Source organism: Caloenas nicobarica, chromosome 2 (genome assembly GCF_036013445.1).
Source record: "Caloenas nicobarica isolate bCalNic1 chromosome 2, bCalNic1.hap1, whole genome shotgun sequence".
NCBI classification, from domain to species: Eukaryota; Metazoa; Chordata; class Aves; order Columbiformes; family Columbidae; genus Caloenas; species Caloenas nicobarica.
This window is the reverse complement of record NC_088246.1, coordinates 91,135,403-91,157,707: the sequence shown is the minus strand read 5'-3', so window position 1 is coordinate 91,157,707 and position 22,305 is coordinate 91,135,403. Positions and strand designations below refer to the sequence as shown.

Below are 22,305 nucleotides of genomic sequence, written 5' to 3'. Positions count from 1 at the left end.
TTGAGCTTCCCTTTCCCAGTCTTTGGATTTGGATCACCCAGTAGCAGTTTTCGGCCGTCCAGAGCATGTTGTGAAGCTTGGTTACCCCAATTCATGTTAAACTGACTGATTAATCTGTTAAAATCTTTATATGCGAAAGGGTGCAAATTTCCATTTTAACTTCTACATTTTCCATGGGTTCAAGAAGAATAGACTGTCTATGTGTCATGAATTCATAAACTTTTACATACTTGTAAAAATTGCCTCCCAGCAAAGCAGAAATCACAGCTGTAGTGATGGCAGAACATGACTAGTTGAACGCCTTTATTCCTCAAATATGGTGGGATTTCCTTTTATTTTATCTGCTCTGAGACTGAAAAATCATTGAAGTAACCATTTAGCTTTGAAAAGTGAAAGTCCTCAGGACGTACTAATAAACTAAGCAGTTCAGTGTTTACCCGAATGATGTTAAGCGTGCTTGTACCTCTATGGCAGGATTAACTAAGTGATGTATGAAGATGGGATCCATTATTCTTCCATTAAGCCCTATTTTCCACTCCACTGTCGCTGTGGTGGGCACCTCCAGCATCATCAAGCACGTCACCATCCTTCTGCTTCCTCCCATGCTGGGCAGCAGAGCCACATGTCCCCCACGTCCCACCTCTCCCACCACCCCCCCGCTCTGGGGCTCTCCTTTTGGTGTGCCCTACACTGGCAAAGTGTGGCCGGGCAAACAACTGAAAAGGAAGAACATACCTCACCAAGGAGCCCCACTTCACAGCTGGCTGGCATTTGCATGAGGGATGTTTTTGCTTTTAGTCAAGCAATGCTAAAATCCCTGCTGTTTCAGGGTATCTACAGTCGTTTTGCATACTGGGAGCAAAGGTAAAATTCTGAATGAGCCGAGATGAAAATTCTGTGCACAGTACGCATTTTTAAACAAATATTTGTCAATAATTTAATATTGTAAATATATATATGGGTTCACACAGATATTTTGGAAAGCTGGGGAGCAGAATCTATCGTGTGTGATTTGTAGGAAATTATAAACTAATCAGTCAGCATAATGAATTACAAGCAGTTATTTATCAAAGCAACTGATACAGAAGACAGCTCCTGACTGAATGTAAGCTAAAACGCCTCACATGAACCATTTGTGAAATTATTTTGAACAACCTATTCTGCAAAATCTCTGTTCATCTGACTGTGTGATGTGCATAATTTATTATGCTCTTTATAATTACCTACTCATAAATGTTGCATTCTGTGTTTTAATGCTAAACAGCTTTCATGGATCCAGGAAACAATTATTTTGTATGCAGTTAGTATTCAGTAACAATGAACTACTAACTCCTCATTTTACTAAATAGGACACCCAACAGACAAACACCTTTCACCAGTGGGTTCTGTCAACTACATTTGCCCTCACACATCATTGCCCTTTCCTAAAGAAATTCATTCTTACCTACTATAGTGTTCTGCAGTAGTAGACTTGGTTTTTTTCTAGAACAAAATTTATGAAAGTAAAAGATACCTCATAAGCATTCAAGCGAGAACAATCCCTGCAGTGGCATTCTGGGAAATTACATCTAAAAGTAATTTTAGAAGAAACAGGATGCATGAGCTTCATTTTATCATTTGCAATGTTATAGACATACAAGAAATGTGAAATCCATCCACCACTCCCTGCCCACCTGTTGGGTATTGATAACGATCATGGCCAAAACCATTATGGCAAAACTAGTTCCTCCAGCCCCAGGATTCAGGAGATGACACACTGAGTACAGGATGAACTGTGATTTACATATCAACGACAAGCTAACGAGCCACAGCCCAGGCCGGCTGGCCGACACCGGAGGTGGAGGACGTGCCGGAGGGCACGTAGCTCCATCTTCTGATAGGCCCAGCTTGGCACACAAAGGGGAAAAGCTGAGACCCTTCAACATGGCCCGGGACTTGTCGATCTTTCGCAATCATCCCTTCTCCCCAGACTTTCCTTTACTCGAAGACCTATAAAAAAAGCTCACTAAGACAGCACTGGTAGGGGAACCCACCACCCTGAGGACCCTCCGCCCAGCAGCCTCGCCGCGGGACCTGGACCAGACACCTGAGGACGCTGCGCTCCTGAACTACAAACCCCAGCATCCTCACCATGGGACACCAGAGGCCACACATCATCATACAAATCTTGTCACCCACACTGTGGAGTCATAAGAGTGGCTGGATCCCTCACTCTTTTCTTTCTTCTTTTCTCTCTGCTCTCTCCTTCTCTCCCTTTTTCTATATCCCTATTTCTTTGTCTCTCCTTCCATAAGTGGTGATATATTATTCTTTCCCTATCTGTTATACCTTAGTTTTCCTTCCCTCTCTACCGCCCTCTTTCTCTTTTTCCTTTTGAACATATAAGAGTAACATCATCTTAAGCTCTGCTGTTGGATTCTTGTTAAGTTTTGTATTATAGCTACTAATGGTTGCCAATACATTTCTTGTAGAAGGACCTTTTGCTGTTAATGTGTTGATAAGTTCTGTGATACCATAAAAAACTTTTGCCAAGCCACTATTTGCTGTAACTAGTATTCCAACACGTACTTTTAGTAAAATTCCTAATTGAATTGGACCCTTGGAATGATTGTCTGTTATTCCCTTCACATAACTGCGCAGAATTAACCCAGAGTTAACTTACACCTGGTCTCATCTGTTGAGTCAGGGCGCGTGTCGCTTTCAGAGTTAACTCATCCCTCATCCCATCTATTGGGAGGGGACACCCACCACAACAAACCTTTGGCACAAAAGAGACAATAATATTAAAAATTAAGCACACAGGCAGGAAAAGCAAGTTAGTTCTGAATTTTTTTTGAAAATGGATCAGCTGTATTGCTGCCATCCTGGAAGCTCTTTTGAGTGATCTAGGTTTCTTCAATACAGTTTCAACCAATATTCTGTGCAAGTACCAGCCTTAAATAGCAATTTTGCCTAGGAGTTGCATGTACCAAGAGATTAGAAAGGTTCAAATGCAGCACAGTTGCTGGTAGGCTAAATAAACTATATGCTTTCAGGGGTCCTTAACGGAGTAGCTGTAGTCAACAGCAACATCTTGAACATTGCAGAGCAAATTAGAAGGTCACATTTCATCATCCGCTCCACTCATTCCATCTGGAATGGAAAAAAAAAATATACTCAGAATCATGTCTCTAAGTGAGGACAAAACAGAATGACCTGTTCTTTTCTGTTTCTGCTTAGCTTTAGCAGGCTTTGTCTCAGTTTTAACTTAAAAGTTTACTCTTATAATATGCAAGATATCCCAAACCACTAGGGCAGAAAAGGCAGAAAACCTTCTGCCAAGCATCCACCTCTATTTTTAAAACCTGACTGCTTTATAGTATGATACCATCAACACACCACATCGAGCCTAGTTTTCATAGAAGTTAATTACAGTAGGTTGCAAAGCACTTTCAAAGAAACATAGTTTTATATGTTAAATAGCTCAAAGTCCAGGAGCCAAACACAGTTTGGTAGACAGAAATGCAGTCAAATCTTGTGAGAATTTGGCTGGGAATCTGGTAAATTAGCATATTTTCCTATCACCACCCACAATTTCTTTCACAAGGTTTATTGTGTGATCACAAGGCTTTCCATTATTAGGAGTACTACTTGTAAATATTTACATGACACAGACCTGTTTTGCAGGCAAAGTGCCTGCAGGATGACATCAGTTAGTAGCATCTTTCCTGGGAGACACTTCCTGTGGGCAAAATTAGGATGTGATGAAAAATGTTAATTGTGAGCAAGGTAAAATAATAGGGCTGAATAAAATGGAGCTACATCTTAAACAAACAAAACAGACCCAATCTCACAAGGAGGTCAGTGGTTTGTTTCAGCTTCTGGGCAGCTCTAGGAATTTTATTCTCATAATATGACAGGCTGATAGTAAACTGAAAATTTTCTCACAGTTACAAGCTCAGCAACAAAAAGAAGCATCTGGAATCAGGTTTCTGTGTTGTGTAAAACCGGCTCTGCCTGACATTTTCTGCTGCTGCATTTTGTTTGTAGCCTGAGCAAAAGCATTGCCCTGTCAGCATTACTCTTCTGTTTATTATTGTACCACCAAGTTTCAGGTTTAATGTTGCTCTGTTCAGTGACCTCCTTTCTCTTCAGGCAGAACACTTTTTGAACTGTAATTTAATTGGTACCCTGGAGTATAACATTAAATGGTAATTATTTTAGAAAGAGAAAGCATGTATTTAAGTCACTCCAACTTAAAAGACTGACAAACTTTCAGGCAAAGCAAACCTCAACATCTTGTAGGAAAATATAATAGTATCAACAAATCACACCACTGTGCTTTTTTTGCATTCAGTTGTTGCACGCAGATCCAATCCCCAAAGCTCCGTTTACTGTTTGCACTACTGAGCGCTACGTTCAGAACAAAACTGACTGCTGATGGGCAAATCAAAAAAATTCATGCTGTAGTTTCTTTCACCTATATATCTCATCAATGGAAATTAAACATATCTCCAATTCAACTGTATAAATATTTTATTTAGGAATATATTGAGATCCAGACTTGAGAAGAAAATCCAGTTCTGTTACGTAATGCACTGAAAATCCTTTGCAAGGACTTAGGAAGAATCTTTAAAAAAAAAAAAAAAAGATATTGCATATCATATGTATATATTTTCAAGAAATACTGAAATTACTGAAATTATTTGCTTGCTTTTTAAAGGATAGATGAAAATATGTATACTCTAAGCACTTCTGGCAATAGGTAATTCCAAAATGTTCTGTTTCAAGTTTTCTCATACCTTTCAAGAAATAAAATTCTTCTCTGAAGTATTATATTAATATATCAAGATGCCAAAAATAAAAATCCACTCCTTCAAGTCACTAACCAAGTTACTGCACATTGTCAGTCTCTTGCAAATGTGAAACAAACGTGTTCTAGCCTTCATTACAGTCTCAACCATTTCTTTAACAAAAAAGGTAGGAATAGATCAGAATATCATGAATCCCAGAACAAACTATTGGTAGAAACCACTGTTTCTTCCCTTCACATTTCCACCCTATTCATATCTTCTACCTTCCTTCTTTGCTTTTATCCCTGCTCATCTCTGGAGTCAACTGACTGTGTAGTGTATTGGTAGGTGGGGTTGGCATAGAGAATAAAAGCAAGTCTTTTATTTGAAATTGAGGTTTCTTGAGTTTGCAGGATCTACCAGGAGACACTGCGCTACGTAATATCAAACATATATGTAATGTCATATATGCCTTAAAAATATCACTGATTCTTGTTCTGCAGCCTAAGTATGCTGCTTTTCTATATGATACAGAAACAATGTGAATGGGTAATATTAAATAATTGATTTGCATATAAAAGCTTGTTAAAGGTTTTGTAATTCTTTATGGACGTCTTTGTAAAACCTACAGGAAGGTAACTTCACTGCCGGATGCACACAGCTGAGTCATTTCTTTATCTCTCTGTCCAGTTGCAGACACAAGGGAAAAATACAATTGTTCTTATCAGGGTAACATTCTGGCAAGTTTCCTCTGAAACTAAGAAAAGTATTTTATTGCACGTAAGATGTGTCGATAGAGCACCCTCTTGCATTAGGAATACAGCATTACAGGATGTTGACCAGTGGAAAACAGCAGGATACATTCCTTTGAATTCCAGTTTTAAGTTGTCATACATCCCTTTGCTCTATCTATTAGGAAACACAGAATAAAAATATTTTAGCAGAAAGAAAAGTAAAATGTCCTAAGGAACGGCAGGAAGGAGAAAGGACATATTGGCAAGAAGCGGATGGCTGAAGTCTTCCAGGGGTTTCTGCTATGGTCTTGTGTATTGATTTAATAGAATAGTTGCATCATTCCATTAATGTTCGGTTCTTAGCTCCAACTCGGCCAGGCCACAATGCTAGTTGTATCTTGGCATGCAGTACATAAGAGCTTTCACATTAGCGATCAAAACAGAAGTGCCTACTTTATATGACTGCAAATACAAAAGCTCTGTAGTTTCAGGTGACAGTTCATACTCTTAAATTATGTAAGAACTTTTTCTTTTTAACCAGTTTCCAGATTCTTGCTTTCCTTCCTTTAAAAAGACAAATCACAGCATTTCAGATTCATACCTCCAGGATAACTGCAGTAATATGCTTCCCCAGAGCTCCACGGAGCCATGCTAAATGTTTCTTTGTTTTCTTCATAAGGTATTTTTTCTCCTCTTTAGGTAGTTCATAGTATTTCTTTCCCAACAGCAAACTGTCTGCTCCAAACCCATACTCAGTATAAGCTTTTCTTCAGCCTGAGGTGCTGCACATTGCTTCCTTAGTGATCTTCATCTCCTTGCTACTGTTTTGGGAACAGGAGGTTGCAAAGCAAAGATGCGCTTTGTTGCATGTTTCCCAAGGGACCTCACAGGACTTTGTGAAATGCCCAGGCAAGCACTAGGCACAGCTAAGCACAGATATATAGATATATATTTTTTTTTTTTTCCAAAACAAAATGAGAAGCCATTCCCACCCAACTCCTTCCCTTGAGCTTAAGGGAAAAAAAAAGGTTTTCTCTGAAAATTTACATTCATTGTATTCCAAGCATGTATGAGAAAATGTGTTTTTAAAAGTAGAGGAGGACTAACTTAGTGAAGTTAAAAAATCCAGTATTCTTATCTTTTTATCTGTTCTTCAGTTGAAAATTCATCAAGTTTAAGGAGATTAATCCTCACTGGAAGTTTCCTATTCGTAAGAGTCATCCCTTCCTTTTTCAGTGTTTCCATCACACTGCTTCCAGTTTCTGGCACTTCTTGGTCAATGTGCCTTACTGCTACATCATTCCAGTTAGGTCTAGCCCTTATGCTTGTTGACAGAGTGTTGCAGACTACAGTCTTCAAAAAGAAAATCTCATTTAGCTGGATCAGCGACAGCTGTTCTGAGATTTTATTCAGACCATTCTGACCTGTGTCTCCTGCTAGGATTGGACCATCCACTGTGGTACAAAGAGAGATAAGCTCATTTTTCTTTAGCTGAGCACATATCTACGTTCTAATCACAGCAGCAAAGCAGCAATGAGAATGATTTAAAAAAGAAACAAACACTAGGCCAACAGTAGTGGAAAAAAAGGCAGAAATGGTTTTAGTGGCATGTACGGGCAACAGGTTTTCTCTGGTTCTTCAGAAGAACTGGGAACCACTGCAACAGTGAGTGTTATGTCCTGAAGACATGGAGATGAAAAACAATTTAAAAAGAAGCAAAGTAAAAGGAAAAAAAAACCCACTATCATAATGCGGTCCTGTGAATTTGCTGTATATCTCCTGAGTGCCTTTGGCTCTTCTTTGGTAAGCAGCAACCTTGATTCAGCAAAAGATTTCAAGTTCTTCAGTGCAAAATTACTTATTGCATAAATGTTTCCTGGGTATTGATTCAATCCTATAGTTAAAATGGGATATGAATGACCTTGTTGGATCAGTATCTAGGAAGTACAGATATTCAACAACTCAGTGTCAAGTTAATAGTTAGAAATAGTTACTTAATAGTTAGAAAATTCAGTTCCATAATTTGCAGTTTTAATATATGAAAATAGTATTGTTTATTTGTCAAAGTTTGCAAAAAATAAACTGCATTCACTTTAACTTTTCGTTACAAGTGAAACAATTATAATTTTTTAAAACAACGAGAAAGACATTAGCATTATTAAGTTAATTTTAATTCAGTGGTTTGCAAGTACTTGGCAACAAAGTTTTATTTTCTTCCCAGTTTTTCTTTTACAGCAAGGATAAATAAAACTTTTTTCATATATTATTGCAGGCTTGTCCTTCACAACAGATCCACTTTCCAATTCACAGAAAAGTGAGTTTTCTAGCCAGTAACGCATAAGTAAGCAAAACTTAACTGAAGTTTTAACTCAGCACATTGAGTTCCCAAAGCACAGTGGCATAAATGATTAACTTCCAGAAACACACGGAATGCTGTGAGGTATTCTGAGGCAAAGGACCTTTAATGCACACAAGTCACGACCAGGAGTTCAGCTGTGCAAGAGCCTTCTGCTTCTGTAAAACCGAGATGGATATTTCATACTTTCGCAAGACGTCTCTTAATGAAATATCCCACTAATTTCTGCGGTCTCTGCTGATATTCCATGAGCACATCATGTGAGCTACTAATCTGGTCCCCTTCAAGCCGATTCAGAAGAGTGACACACACTACGGCAGCTAGAAATTAAAAGACAGCATTAGTTAGGAATGACATTCTGGCATTCTACAGTCCAAAAGCAGAAACATTTGAATGAACAGCTAGGAGATTAGAAATATGAGAGAAAACAAATGCAAAAAAACAGTGCACAGTACCATAAGATGCTAGGGGACTAGCATGCTGCGGATGATATTTAAGAAGTTACAAATAATTTAAGACAACTGATCACTACATTAATAAAGCAAGAACTCTCAGGCAGCTGCAGATCCTTATTGTTATTGCATGATTCTTATGTTTTTGTGGACAGGAATTATATCCAGGGCGTGACTGGTAGGAATTGATCAGAGACACTGTTGTAGCAGATGTCGTCACAGCCCTCCGCTGTCTACCTCATCCCCAACCAAAATCCCTGTGCTCTAGGTGCCATCCCTCAGGAACCAGCAGAGGAGACACTGGGGCATTCACAGATGGGGAGCACTGCAAGTACATGAGGATCCCACAGATCATATCTCGGGCTCATCTGCTGCCTTTTGGTAATCGGAGCCCCAAAGACAAAATCCTTCCTTCCACTCAAGCTGAGCTCTACCACGGCTCTTCTGTGTCCGGGGTTTCTGCCTAGTGACAATTTGCAGAGCACAAGCTGTAATGCACATTACGGACCTACAAAGTAGAGAGAGCAAAAAGGACCAGGCTCCCTAATGGCCCAGTATTTGCATGGGCTGGGATTTTAAGTACTCGCATGTCAGTAAGAACTGAAGATGTTTGACATAACTGTTGGCCATTTTGCTTATTTTTCATTTAATCCTCCTTGAGTTTAAGGAAGTTCGAGAAACATCAGCGTTTTAAACTGGCAAATTCCTTGCCAAAGAAAGCAAGAGACTATAGTTAACATGTTAAGTAGAAAGGCATTGCCTTACATTATTTGTAAACACTTTTTTTTTCCTAATTTTTACTGAAAATTAGTTAGCTTGTGTAAAAAAATGTAAAATTCGTCTTATGATTAGGAATGGTTTATTCATTATGCTACTAAAAATCTTTAAGTGTCATAAGTCTACACAAAATTCTTCTATTTTCAATTTGATATGAAAGTATAGAAAGTGATTGTAGTTTTATGTATGTGAGAATCACCTGGCTGATTAAATTAACCAGTTGCTTCACGTAAACTTCAAAAACTAGCTGAAGAAAACAAGTTAATGCTATAGGATAATTAGATACTTTAACAATTTATGTGCTTTCCACGGGCTGGAATAGCAAATGATAGAACTAAACTGCATAAGAAGTATGTGGGGAAGTTTGCATAAGTTTTAAATACATATGACACAAATCAAACAATCACAGCAACATAACTATAACCAGAACTGGGGCTTTTATATGCTGAAGGTACGCTAACACCTCATTCTCAGTTTTTACTGCAAACCATCTGCAGTGCAGAAAACCTCCTACGGTTTGAATAAAGTGACTTCAAGTTAGTTTACCTTTGACACCGCTGAGATTACACATTGCAGCAAATACCGAAGACTCCATCTCTATGTTTCTGACACCAGCATCGTAAGCTTCCTTCAAATATTGCAGTTTCTCTTCTTCATTATATAAGCAGATGGCACCATCCAACCTGCCCTGTCCTACGAATTAATTTTATAAAAAATTTCAGTGCTGAAATCACAAAACAAATTCAGTTCCTGAAACACCTGATTATTGCAGTTTCCCCTATACAGTGCCCAGCTTTTTCTACTACTCTTTTTTTTCATGTGCAAGAAAACAGGACAAAGTGATTTTTAGCTATTGCTAGAGCTTCTACATATTACTTGTATTCTTTACAATGTGAATCACAGTAATTTAATTGGTCTTCTCCATCTTAAATTCTCAAAATCATAAACGTGAAAATGTAAATAGTAGTTTCTAGTATATAGGGAACGCATCAAAATTCAGCAACAAACTTGAAGCTCTATGGAAGTGCTGCATTTCTTCAATGTTTAATCATTGTCTATGAAAACTACAAAGCTTGAAAATGCTTTCCTGATGCTACCTAAAAGGATGATCATTACTCTAGAGACTCTCTAAGGTAAGAGATGAAGAGTCTCTTAAGCTAACTAATACTATCACCATTTTTTTAGAAAATTAGTTTATTCAAATTATTCAAGACTAACACCTACAGAAAAAAGAGCAGTACATTATATACAGTGAAGTTAAATGACATGAAGTTTTAATCAGTATATTTTTGTTTTCAGGAGACGTACTCCTAAATTAATGCCCTTGAGTCTATTCTCAGGTCTTGCTGTATGAGTTGAAAACATCCCTGACGGTTTTTTTTTAGTGTAACTTGCACCTGTGATTGGTGTCTGAGGAGATGCACAAACTGACAGTGTCTGTTTCTGACCAAGTGGGAATGTTGTTATGAAAACCATGTTCCCCTACACATGGCACCCTTTGTCACCTATCCAGTAGCAGCTAGAGAAAGTAGTATCAGGTGCCACCTACGTTCTGTTCTCACAAGATTTGAAAGATGCTTGTGAATAGACTTGGGAGATCAGAAAAGCACCTGAATGTTTATACATTTATTCAAAGTAAGTCTTGGAGGTTTGCCTCTCCGATGTAGCAGCATTGACACAACTCAGCAAAATATTGTCTTCAGTTGTCCGATCAATGTTTTGCTCAAAATGTGCATGGAAATAAAGTTTCCATCACTTCTTTTAGAAAAGATTTATTTTAGGTACTTAACCAGAAGGTTAATCTAATCTAATCCTCTAGGATGCCTCAGTAAATCCAGAAACTCTGTGACAAACATTCCTAACTGATGAGTACATGAAAAGTGTATAGTGGACTACATATATTTCAGAGGATCTATTAGAGCTGGGGGGAAATAAACCTCCACAAATTTAAAAGTTCAATACAGCAAACTGCTAGGCACAATGCTTGATTTTACATATATGAAAAAGAGGTTAATTACAGCTGACAAGACAACTGAAAGTAGGGAATCAGTTCTTTTCAGTGAACCAGAACCTTAATGTTAAAATATTATTAAAATATTATTTATACGTTGCTGCTTACCGATATACTTCTGTTAGTCTGTCGCCAGACTTACCTTCATAGAAATCCAGAGTGCACATGGTGTTTCCAACGACTGTATTGAATTGATTGATTTCTTTACTGCACTGCATCAGTTCCTTAGCTAGCTGTTCATCTAGGTCTGTACTGCGAATTACAGTCTTTCCCAGAATAACCTGTTCAAACTGAGGTTTGAAGGTGGCATCTACAGACTGACGAGTTATAACCACTGAGCCTGGCTCCAGACCTGCAGTAAAGAGAAGCACACTGCTTCATAATGCAGTTAATGTTTTGTTTCAACACACATAAAATGTAAATCTTGACTCAATCCTACTTCTTTTAAAGGTGGCAACTTCACTCCTGAACTCACCAAGAGATGTTTTTCTGTGTGTGTTTGCCTAGCTGCTTCAGTTTATTATTACAAATAATTTTTCAAAGAACAAAATCTTTACTTTTTCACTATATATTCTTATCTCATACTTTTCGTAAAGGACAGGAATATCCTTCTCCTGACTTTGTCAGATCTCTTAAGTGAATTTTCTCTATCCAGAGAGGCAGATACTGCCTTTTCTTTCAGAATTACAGAAGAAAAATGATTCACTTCCTGTTGAAAACTGTTCTGATGATCAGTCACTTACTGGTAGAGAGATACTTTACTCTCTTACAAAGATGCTTTTGTTTGGGGAAAAAACAAAACAAAACAAACAAAAAACACAGACAAAAAAAACCAAAACACGAAAACAAGGGGAAATACCTATTCCACCAGAGGTACCAATGCGGATAATGGTTATGTTGGAACACTTGGCATGATGCAACAGTTTGATCAGCTCGTGCAGCATGATTGAAATAGAAGGAATGCCCATACCATGCTGAAATGAAAGCAGAAATTCATATTCAACATTCACAGAGACAGTGCAAAGTATATATGGAAGAAGGAGCTGGACAATCTCTCCTTCCTGATGTTTTTTTCCAAATGTCACTTAACTCACTCCCACCAAACCCTAACCCTATGGGCCAACCGAAAGGCTACTGAAAGTAAACAGAAAGACTCCCACTGACTTTCCTGGACTATGCATGAAGCACAGTGTTTCTAAAAATCATTAATTATGAAATATTTACTTTCTCAAAAGCATAAGCAGTGTCTTTTCCTAATAGTCGACAAATGCACTTCATCACCAAAGTTTTCTTAAACACAAGAAAAACCCCACTCTAACTTTTTTACCAACCTGAAGTGCCAGAGAAGAGTTAAGCTAATTTTTTAAAAATAACAGACATTGTGGTTTAGTCACAAACTTCAGCAAATATAAGTCCACCTCAACTTGCATGATAATGCAATAATTACAACTCAAAAGGTGCAGCATGATACTACAGTTATGCAGTTGAAGCATGTAATTGTATCTACAAACTAAAGGTATGAAGCTTTAAAGCGCATACATGAATTGGCAGCACAAGTCCCATGGAAAGCTGCTCTTAAGCTCTGTTAACACATCTGACAATGCCACTGCAGATACTTAGCTATGGATGCGATAGTCATTTTTTTCCCATAGCACACATGCATCCAGATACCTTTTTTCCATATTGTTCAGGATACAGAACGGGGACAAGGCAACATTAAGTCTGCTCAAGAATTTATAATGCCATCCCCACAACAGCTCAGCGGTACGCTGAGGAAAAAGGGGGCAAGAAAGAAATGAAGGTCTCTGAGATTTGCCCTTTTACAAGAAGAGCCCAAAAAGGAGTTCTTAATTAGCCAACTGCACTATTCTGAGCACAGCTGGTGCAGACTTAAAAACCTGCCTCTATCTATGAAACATTTAAAAGAAATCCGGATTCATATTTTCTACTTTGAACAGCATCGCTGAATGGTGTTCCATGTGTGGTTAAGTTACTTACGCTGACTGACAACACAGGTCCCACTTTATACATTGCGTAGCGGTCGGTTCCCGCACAGATGTTGGGGTAGTCGGAGCTAGGGCTCCCCAGCCCCAGTTCTTCAGCTATGTAGGCGATAAAAGATTTCATCCGTGATGGGCTTCCTCCAACACACACAAACTAGGGTGGACGGCATTCAACAAAACAAAATCAGCTGCATGATTCAGCATCTCAAAAGAACATGAGAAGATCAACGCGAGAATGCAAACACCTTTGGTTAACACAAAGCTTTATCCCAGATGTGGTTCTTCTCATAATCATTCTAAAAGGCCACGAAGAAAAATTATGGGAGGAAAAAAACCCAAACCCACCACTTTCTCTACAGCATTCAAATGCCTTCCTCCTATTTAAACTAGTAAAAGACAGATATTGACCTGAAGGCCCCTCAACAGGGAATTCTACCCAAATAGAGACTGCAGCCTTTGCCCTTTTACTGGATGAAAAGAGACAGTCAGAAACCATTGTTCCCAATTGTGCTTGATATTGAAAGTGATAAAAACCCATAAAAACTTATCCCCTTTCTATTAATTCCCCAATTGGTGGTATGCTGACACATCTAGTCTAATTTTGAAGGCAGCTACACTTCCACCTTCTGCAGAAAAGCTTAAGCTTGCTGAATGAAATGAAGCTTCTTACCTTTACATCTCCAAACAATGCTGGAAAATCATGGGTGCCAGTCCCAAGAGCAAAATGGTACAGGATGTCTTCTTTCATTTTCTCCAGGTGAGGGTTGCAGAGACAGATAAAATTCTCTCTGTCAGGACAGCAGCATTTTGAAACATACAGAATATATACAAATCTCTACATTGAACAGATGCTAATTTTGCAAAGTCAAGCAGTAGAAGTTGGGAAATGCCACACATAAGTATGCCTTCACTACCTTATTTTGGTTCCTCATGCATTATGTTAGGGAAACCCTAAATTTCATGACAACCTTATGATGCATAACAAACCACATAAGATATTGAACATCCCATTCATTGCACAGGATGAAATCACTGAAGAAAAGCCTAGATGCTAGGATGCATTTGCAACAGTGCAGCCTTTATCTTAAATAATATTAAAGCTGTGAACCAGAGTGAGTCTTTATGGTGAGGAGAGCAATGGGAGCAGGACCAGGGAATACTCAATAGACCACAGTACTACATAGGTAACCTATAGTAAAGCTGAAAAGCAAACTTGACCTCTTGTGTTTTGACCGACCCTCCTACCCATCTGAGAGGAGTGTGAAGATTTGGGCTTTACAGACAGGCCCAAAGAGGATTTCTGGCAATTTGGTTCACTGTTATGCTGTGTCATCCAGCCAGGAGGAAAAAAATCTATGGCATGAGACTGGTAACAACAGTACAGGGGATCTGGAACAAGAGAGAAAATAAGCAAATTGAATTCTAAAGCAAAGAAAAAATCATGGAAGAGAAAAAAAGTGAAAAAAAAAAAAAAGGGAAAGAGAGGAAAACGTAAAAAGAATTCACTTCCTCTTAAGTTGCTTCCTGTAAGGAAATGATACAGCTTTAAAAAAAAAAAATCTGAATAACCAGGGAACTACAAGGCAAGAAGGGAACACTGAACTACTTAACATGTGGGATTGCCTTCATGGAAAATTTGGTAATGGACTAACTAAGCAAGCTGGATGACTCATAAAACATCAAGCACAGAAGGCAGACATTTTAAGTTCAGTTGAAACAGGTAGGAAAGACTAGTCAATAATCACAAGCTTAAGCAAAATATCCGCCAATACTTCAAAGTAGTTTCTGAGAGATGAAATACAAGCAATAAATATCTTCCAGACACAAGAAGATGACTTAATAGCTTAATGAAGGTTCACTGCCATCACAGCACGGCTCAGGAAACTCAAACTGTTTTGTTAGAGGAGACAAAAGAGTTTCTTTGGAGTTTATGCAAAAAATTGCTAAGAATTTGCAGGAACAACTCTGAAGCCTAAACATAAGCATTTAGCGCTGTTCTAGGTGGTTTGGGTTATCCTGTCTGCCTTTTAATGCCTTTCCCGAAGGGCAGTACTCTTCTGTAGGTCCGATGTCTTATCTGCCAACCCTGTGCAGGATGTGCTGGTCACCTCAAGCAGCCTGAAGTGGCCTAGATGCCCACACTGAGGTCACCACACTGCTCCTCAGAAAGCAAAGAAAGTAGTTACAATCCAAATATTCTGAGTATATCGACTGTTCCTGTTCTCGAAATTCTCTCTCCAACATCACTAACTATCCAGCAGTAGCTGCACAACCGAACAAAAGAGGTATCATCCCGGTCCACCCTATTTATCCCTGCCCACCACAGACTGCCACCTTCAGGAGCCCTACAAAGCGGGTGGTTTGTTCGTGCCTTTGGCAGCAATTCCTTCCCATCTCCCACGTGCCCTGTCTGCCTCCCTTCACACGAGTCCCACCTGAGGTGGAACCAAAGGCTTTGGTTGCCTTTCTCCTCCCCTCCAAGAGACCTGTTTGACTTTGGGAGAAATAAAGAGCAGGTTTATGGCCCTTCAGAAAGGCACAAACAGACCAGGAGTTTGCCAGCTTGCATGAGCGGAATTCCCAGGCTGCCTCCTCTAAATTATTCCGGCTTCATTTTGTGAGACTCTACCCATATTTAATGGATCACTCACTAATGCAGATCGAATAGCTGCTTGTGCTGATGTTGATTGAAATGGCTTTTACACACAAATAGGATACGATTTGAAAACACTTCACAATTTGATGAAGCAAATAATACTTCCTTCTTTATGAGAATACTAGCAATTAAAGCTTCTCTCCAGGGAAAAAACTGGGAAAAGGCGAGGTCTCTATCACAAGTACAGGGAAATTCATGTGGTATGTGGCAATACCCCTGTCCTCATGCCTGGCTTAAATACATCTCCCTTAGCAGTGTCTGTATTTCACCTTTTTCATCTCATACCCTTGCAGCAACACCATTCAACCTGCCGCCTCACTGCAGGCAGGGGCTGTCACTAACTTGTACTGGTTATCTGCCCATCCAGATCTCATTGCAGACTTGGAATCTGCAGTAAAATGGGCAATAAAAGCATATTGCTATATGTACATGGGACAACTGCCATGGATTTACAGTAGAGGCAAAGTTTGCCTGATAAAAAACTTTGGCCTCTAAGGAGCAGACAATGTATTCCTCTCACACTGTTGTAAAGTACCTACAACTTCTGTGAGTTTAAACAAAACACAAATATCTGAGGACTAAACATGTCTGTGTGGTTTTACTAAAATAAGCTTAAAGTAAGGATTAGAGAAACAGATTGAAATATTTTTCACACTCTTGAAGCAGGTAGGTCTGGCCATATGCGGCAACCAAAGTCAACATTTCAACAGTTCAGTGGATTAAAAAAAATAACAACAATACTAAAAACATCACCTGTGCTTGGAAAAATCCACTGTTGTGATAAATGAAAATGGCTAGCCAGCAAAGCCTTCTGTGTAGGTGTGGTTAAAGTAGATAAAGATTTCATTTGTCAAAACAGCTTCTACTAGATACTTGATGTTATAATCAATATTTCTAGCATAAACTTCATCTAAAACTAAATGAGTGTGTAATGAGTTTAGGGAGGAAAGTAAATGTAAACTTGTACAAGATAATTAATTTCTGAATCTTACTTTGAAGACTGTTCATCATCAGTTTTCTTTTCATTTGAGACACCAGAAGCCATGTATGCTTATACCTAGAATTATATTTAAAAAATTAGATATCAGTGCATCAGAATAGTCCCATCTATAAAGCTAGCATCATTAACAGTAAGAAAAACCTTCTATACAGATGATACAATCATGTATATTAAACCCCCAAAATAATCCAGCCACACTATAGCTTTTATAACTGTAGCAAAATGAGCATCTCCAATTTTTTCTGGCCAAACACCACTTTCAAACCACTGAAGCATAAACTAATCCCTTGCTAACGTAACTCCCCCCTCACCACTACTTCTGTTCTGTGGGATATGCAACACATGGCTCATGGGGCAGGGAGATTTAAGTCTCATAGCTAACTAACTAATCCTCCTTCTTCTATAGCTTCTATAGCAACAGGGACTGCTGAACCAGCTTTAGCCTCTGTCACCACTGGCTCCCAAAGGTCTCCAAAGCTCATCTCTGTCACAGGCCTGAAACCTGAGCCCAGGAAGCATCTTATCATAATATCCTTTTCATTAAACTTCTCCTACTGACCTTAAGAGAATTTCTATTGCCTCAACCTAAAAGTGAGGAAGACTAAACTAAAACATGACTCCAAAAAGTCACGGCACTCTAGTTTATCATCCATCTTGAATATCCTTATCCTAATCCATTACACTAACCTATACCAAAAACCTCCTCCTTTCTGCATCCTCCTCTACATTTAAATAGACAAATGTATCACTGAGGCTTCGGTGCTGATAAAATGACAGAATTATAATTATAGAATGATTTGTCATTATTTTCAGAAGTGACTAAGGCTACGTGCCAAAGTTGGTACTTTTCTGGGGATGCCCTTACAGGAAGTACTGAATCACGAAGTTTTGCCCTACCTTCCCTTACAAAGAGCCTGACAGCACATACATTACAGACAGGATTCTAATCCCTAAAACCCCCAGGATTATACTACAAGGAAATAGAAAGAAATCAATTTTGCAATAGAATTACATCACACATGAATTTTGAAAGAACTGAAGAATCAAATGAAGTAAAGCTGGATTCTGCCTGCTAAAAGCCACTGAATAATGGAAATGTATCGACATTTATCAGGACGATTAGTTTTCTTCATTTAAAATATCAATCTTTATTAAATAGACCTAAACTTCACATGTACTAGATATACTAAATGTAAACTAGAATCTATGCTCAAGGAGGTAAAGTATAAAAGTTGCATTTGGAATCAGCTATCCATCCTTATGGTGGTATTATAAGAGTCAGTTACTACAGGGTATCACTATTATACCATATACATCACAGGAAAAACACATAACTTGTTCCAAGAAAGCTACAGGACTGTGAGTCCTAAAAACGAGGAACTGGAAGAAGAAACAGCAAAGAGATTTTAGTGTACCCAGATGACAAATGGCTCCAAATAAACTGAATCTATTCATTCAGCTGCTGTTCATAGTATGAAGCAACCACGTAATTTTTAATAGTGCTCTTGGTTCTGTGATCCCCCAAACAATGATGTGCTTCAAAAAAATGAGAACAAAGTTCTGACAGTCCAAAGGTCCAGAATACCCTCCCCAATAGCACCCAACTGGAGATGCCTTGGCAGCAACAGAAGAAAGGAGCAAGCAGAAAGCAGTTTTCCCATGGCAGACCCTTCCAGCAATCAGGTAGTAGCTGACAGGCAGCCAATTAATATGAAGCTGAAAAATTCTCACGGTGTCTAAACAAATGGAAATTTTTATAGCCACGTCAAAAGTTTTATCAGTCTTCCTCAGCCGAAGTTAAAACCGATGGTCAAGAACAATGTGCTCCCCAGCACGACTCAGCTCAGGAAAGGGAACGGATCCCTTTGACATTTGCAAATCCTCAGACCGATGTTTTAAACCATGTAGAAACCATGTATCATTACTTTCTCTCGTATTTTTCTCCCCCCCCCCTTTTTTTTTTAAAAAAAAGGAAAACATCAGTTAATAGCATCAGGAAAAGCTCTAGTTGGGTGTTGATCCATCATCAGAAAAACCGAAGTCATTGCAAAATTGATTTTTACACTGTGGCTTCCTTCTTGAGACTGTGCACACAAACAGAGCTCGCTCACGGCTTCCCGGCGCTCTCCCGGACCCCGCGCACAGCGCAGCCCGCAGACCGCTCCCACCGACGGACCCACCGGCGACACCTCCGCGGCCGCCGCCCTTCCCGCAGCCCAGGACGAGCGCTCCCCGTCACCCCCACGTTTCCGTCTCTTCCCCCCGCAGCGGTTTCACCGCCCGGCGGCCGGAGGTGCCGCTGCCGGGAGGCGCCGCGGTCACCCCGCCACCCTCCGAGACAGCACCGCGGGCTGCAGGGGTCGCCCCGCTTCTGCCGGCGGGGGTCGCCTCTCACCTGGGGCAGCGGGGACCGCCGCTGGGAACCGAGAACGGCCTCTCGCTGCACCCCACCCGAGCCGACCGGGCTGGGCGGCACGCCGGCCGCGCCGCCTCCCAGCTGCGGGGCGGTGCCGGGCGGGGGCCGCCGCACCGGTCGCGGTTAACTCCCTGCGCACCGGCGGCGCGGCCTCCCGGGGCGGGAGCGAAGGCGGCAGCGCCCGCGGCGGTTGCGCGGACACCGGCTGTTCCGTTCGGCTGTGACGGGCACGGCGGGGGCTGCGGGCACCGATGCGGGGATGCGCCGCGGTGCCGCGGGGAAGCGAGAGCTCGTGTGCTGCAAGCGCGGATCTCCCGCTGCTCCTGGGAGAGCTACCTCGAGACTACGAGCTTTCAATATAATATGACGATATACATGTAAAAATAGGGGCCCCTCAGTTCAGGAAGGACAGGGAACTGCTGGAGAGAGTCCAGCGCAGGGCCACAAAGATGATTAAGGGAGTGGAGCATCTCCCGTATGAGGAAAGGCTGAGGGAGCTGGGGCTCTTTAGCTTGGAGAAGAGGAGACTGAGGGGTGACCTCATCAATGTTTATAAATATGTAAAGGGTGAGTGTCACGAGGATGGAGCCAGGCTCTTCTCGGTGACGACTAACAGTAAGACAAGGGGCAATGGGTATAAACTGGAACACAGGAGGTTCCATTTACATTTGAGAAGAAACTTCTTCTCAGTGAGGGTGCCAGAACACTGGAACAGGCTGCCCAGGGAGGTTGTGGAGTCTCCTTCTCTGGAGACATTCAAACCCACCTGGACGCCTTCCTGTGTAACCTTATCTAGGTGTTCCTGCTCCAGTGGGGGGATTGGACTACATGATCTTTTGAGGTCCCTTCCAATCCTTAACATTCTGTGATTCTGTGATATAAGGACATGTTGGCACCCTGAGGATTGCAGAGTCAGGTTCGGTTGTATGGATGTTGGTATCTATATCTGTGTCTGTAAATGTACGTTTGTACAGACTGTTTTTAAGTGCACTGCTTTTACTAGCACTTTGGCATGGCAAAAAAAAGGTGGTGAGGAGTGAGCACAGATTACTTCTGCTAATAGACCATGTCATTTGGAAGGAACCTACAATGATCATCTAGTCCAACTACCTGACCAATTCAGCGCTGACCAAGATAAGCATGTTGTTAAGGGCAGTGTCCAAATGCTGCTTAAACACTGACAGGCTTGAGGCATCAACCACCTCTAGGAAGCCTGTTCCAGTGTTTGACCACCCTCTCAGTGAAGAAATACTTCCTAATTTCCAGTCTAAACCTTCTCTAGCACAACTTGGAAACATTCCCACATATCTTATCACTGGATACCAGTCAGAAGAGCTCGGCACCTCTCTTTCCACTTCTCCTCGGAAGCTGCAGAGGGCTATGAGATTGCCCCCCAGCCTCCTTTTCTCCAAACTAGAAAAGCCCCAAGTCCTCAGCTGCTCTTCACAGGGCATGCCTTCCAGCTCTACCACCAGCTTTGTTGCTCTCTGAACACATTCCAGGATCTACACATCCTTCCTAAATGGTGGGGCACAGAACTGCACGCAGCACTCAGGGTGAAGCTGCACCAACTCTGAGTGTGGCAGACCAGCTGGTGATGCCGTGTTTGATGCCCCCAGGATGCAGTTTGCCCTCCTGGCTGCCAGGGCACACACTGCTGACTCATATTGAGCTGCTGCCAACCAACACTCCCCGGTCCCTTTCTGCAGGGCTGCTCTTCAGCCACTCCTCTCCCAGTCCATGCTTGTGCTCAGCAGTACTCCATCCTGTGTGCAGAATCTGGCATTTTGGCTTGCTAAATTTCATCCCATTAGTCATTTCCCAATGCTCCAGTCTATCTAGATCCCTCTGCAAGGCCCCTTGTCCCTCAAAAGAGTCAACAGCACCTCCCAGTTTGGTATCATCAACAAACTTGTCAATGGTGCATTCAACTCCTGCATCGAGATCGCCGACAAATATATTGAACAGAACTGGCCCTAGAATTGAGCCCTGAGGAACAGCCCTGGTGACTGGTTGCCAGCCAGATGTAGCTCCATTCACTACAACCCTTTGAGCTCTGCTCTTCAGCCAGTTATTCACCCAGTGCACCATGAACCTGTTCATCCCACAGTTGGACAACTTGTCCAGAAGGATGCTGTGAGGGACAATATCAAAAGCCTTACTAAAATCCAGAAAAACTATATCTACCACCTTCCCTTCATCCACTAGGCAGGTGAGTTTATCATAGAAGGATATCAAATTAGTTAAACAGGACTTTCCCGTTGTGAACCCATGCTGACTGTACCTGATGATAGCATTATTCTTTAAATGCCTTTCAATAGTACCCAGTATGATCTTCTCCATGATTTTTCAGGAACCAAGGTTAGACTAGCAGGTCTGTAGTTTCCTGGTTCTTCTCTTACACCCTTTTTGTAGATCAGAATAACACTGGGTAGCTTCCAGTCAGCAGAAACTTTCCCAGACTCCTAAGACTTTCAGTAGATAATCAAGAGGGGTCCTGCTATAACATCTGCCAGCTCCTTCAGTACTCTGGGACGAATCACATCAGGCCCCATGGACTTGTGAACATTCAGCTGATACAGCTGGTCCCTTACAATTTCAGTGTCTACAAATGGAAAGTTACTGTTCCCACACTCGTGGTTCTCCAACTCAGGGGTCCAGGCAGTCTGAAGTCTATCACTTTTATTAAAGACCGAGGAAAAAGTATTGAATGCCTCTGCTTTTTCTCCATGCCTATTAGTCAGGTGACCATCTTCAACAAGTATTGATGCAATGTTTTCTTTAGACATCCTCCTGCTATTAATATACCTTCAAAAAAGCCTTTCTTGTTGTCTGACACAACACTGGCCAGTTTCAACTCCAACTGCGCTTTGGCCTTTCATGTCTTCTCCCTGCATATACAGACCACAGCTCTGTAATCTTCCTAAAAAGCCTCACCTTGATTCCAGAGATCACACAATTTATTTTTCCTCTTTAGCTCCATGAGGAGTTCCCTGTTCAGCCAAGCCTGACTTACAACACAGTGGAATTGCCTGCTCCTGTGCTTCCAAAAGGTGGCTCTTAAAAAATGACTAGTACTTGTGGACTCCGAAGTTCTCAAAAGCAGATTCCCCGGGTACCCTGCTAAA

General features: G+C 40.9%; 1 protein-coding gene across 1 annotated transcript in view; it reads right to left on the bottom strand.

Annotated features, from left to right (window-relative positions):
• Positions 1-7,664: 7,664 nt before the first annotated feature.
• UPP1 (uridine phosphorylase 1) overlaps positions 7,665-22,305 on the bottom strand; it is a 29,385-nt gene continuing 14,744 nt past the window's right edge. Inside the window, 7 exon segments of the mRNA XM_065629350.1 lie at positions 7,665-8,182; positions 9,638-9,784; positions 11,245-11,454; positions 11,962-12,076; positions 13,101-13,259; positions 13,776-13,893; positions 16,754-16,818. Of these exon segments, the coding sequence (XP_065485422.1) occupies positions 8,043-8,182; positions 9,638-9,784; positions 11,245-11,454; positions 11,962-12,076; positions 13,101-13,259; positions 13,776-13,893; positions 16,754-16,818 (954 nt within the window). The 3' untranslated portion in view covers positions 7,665-8,042.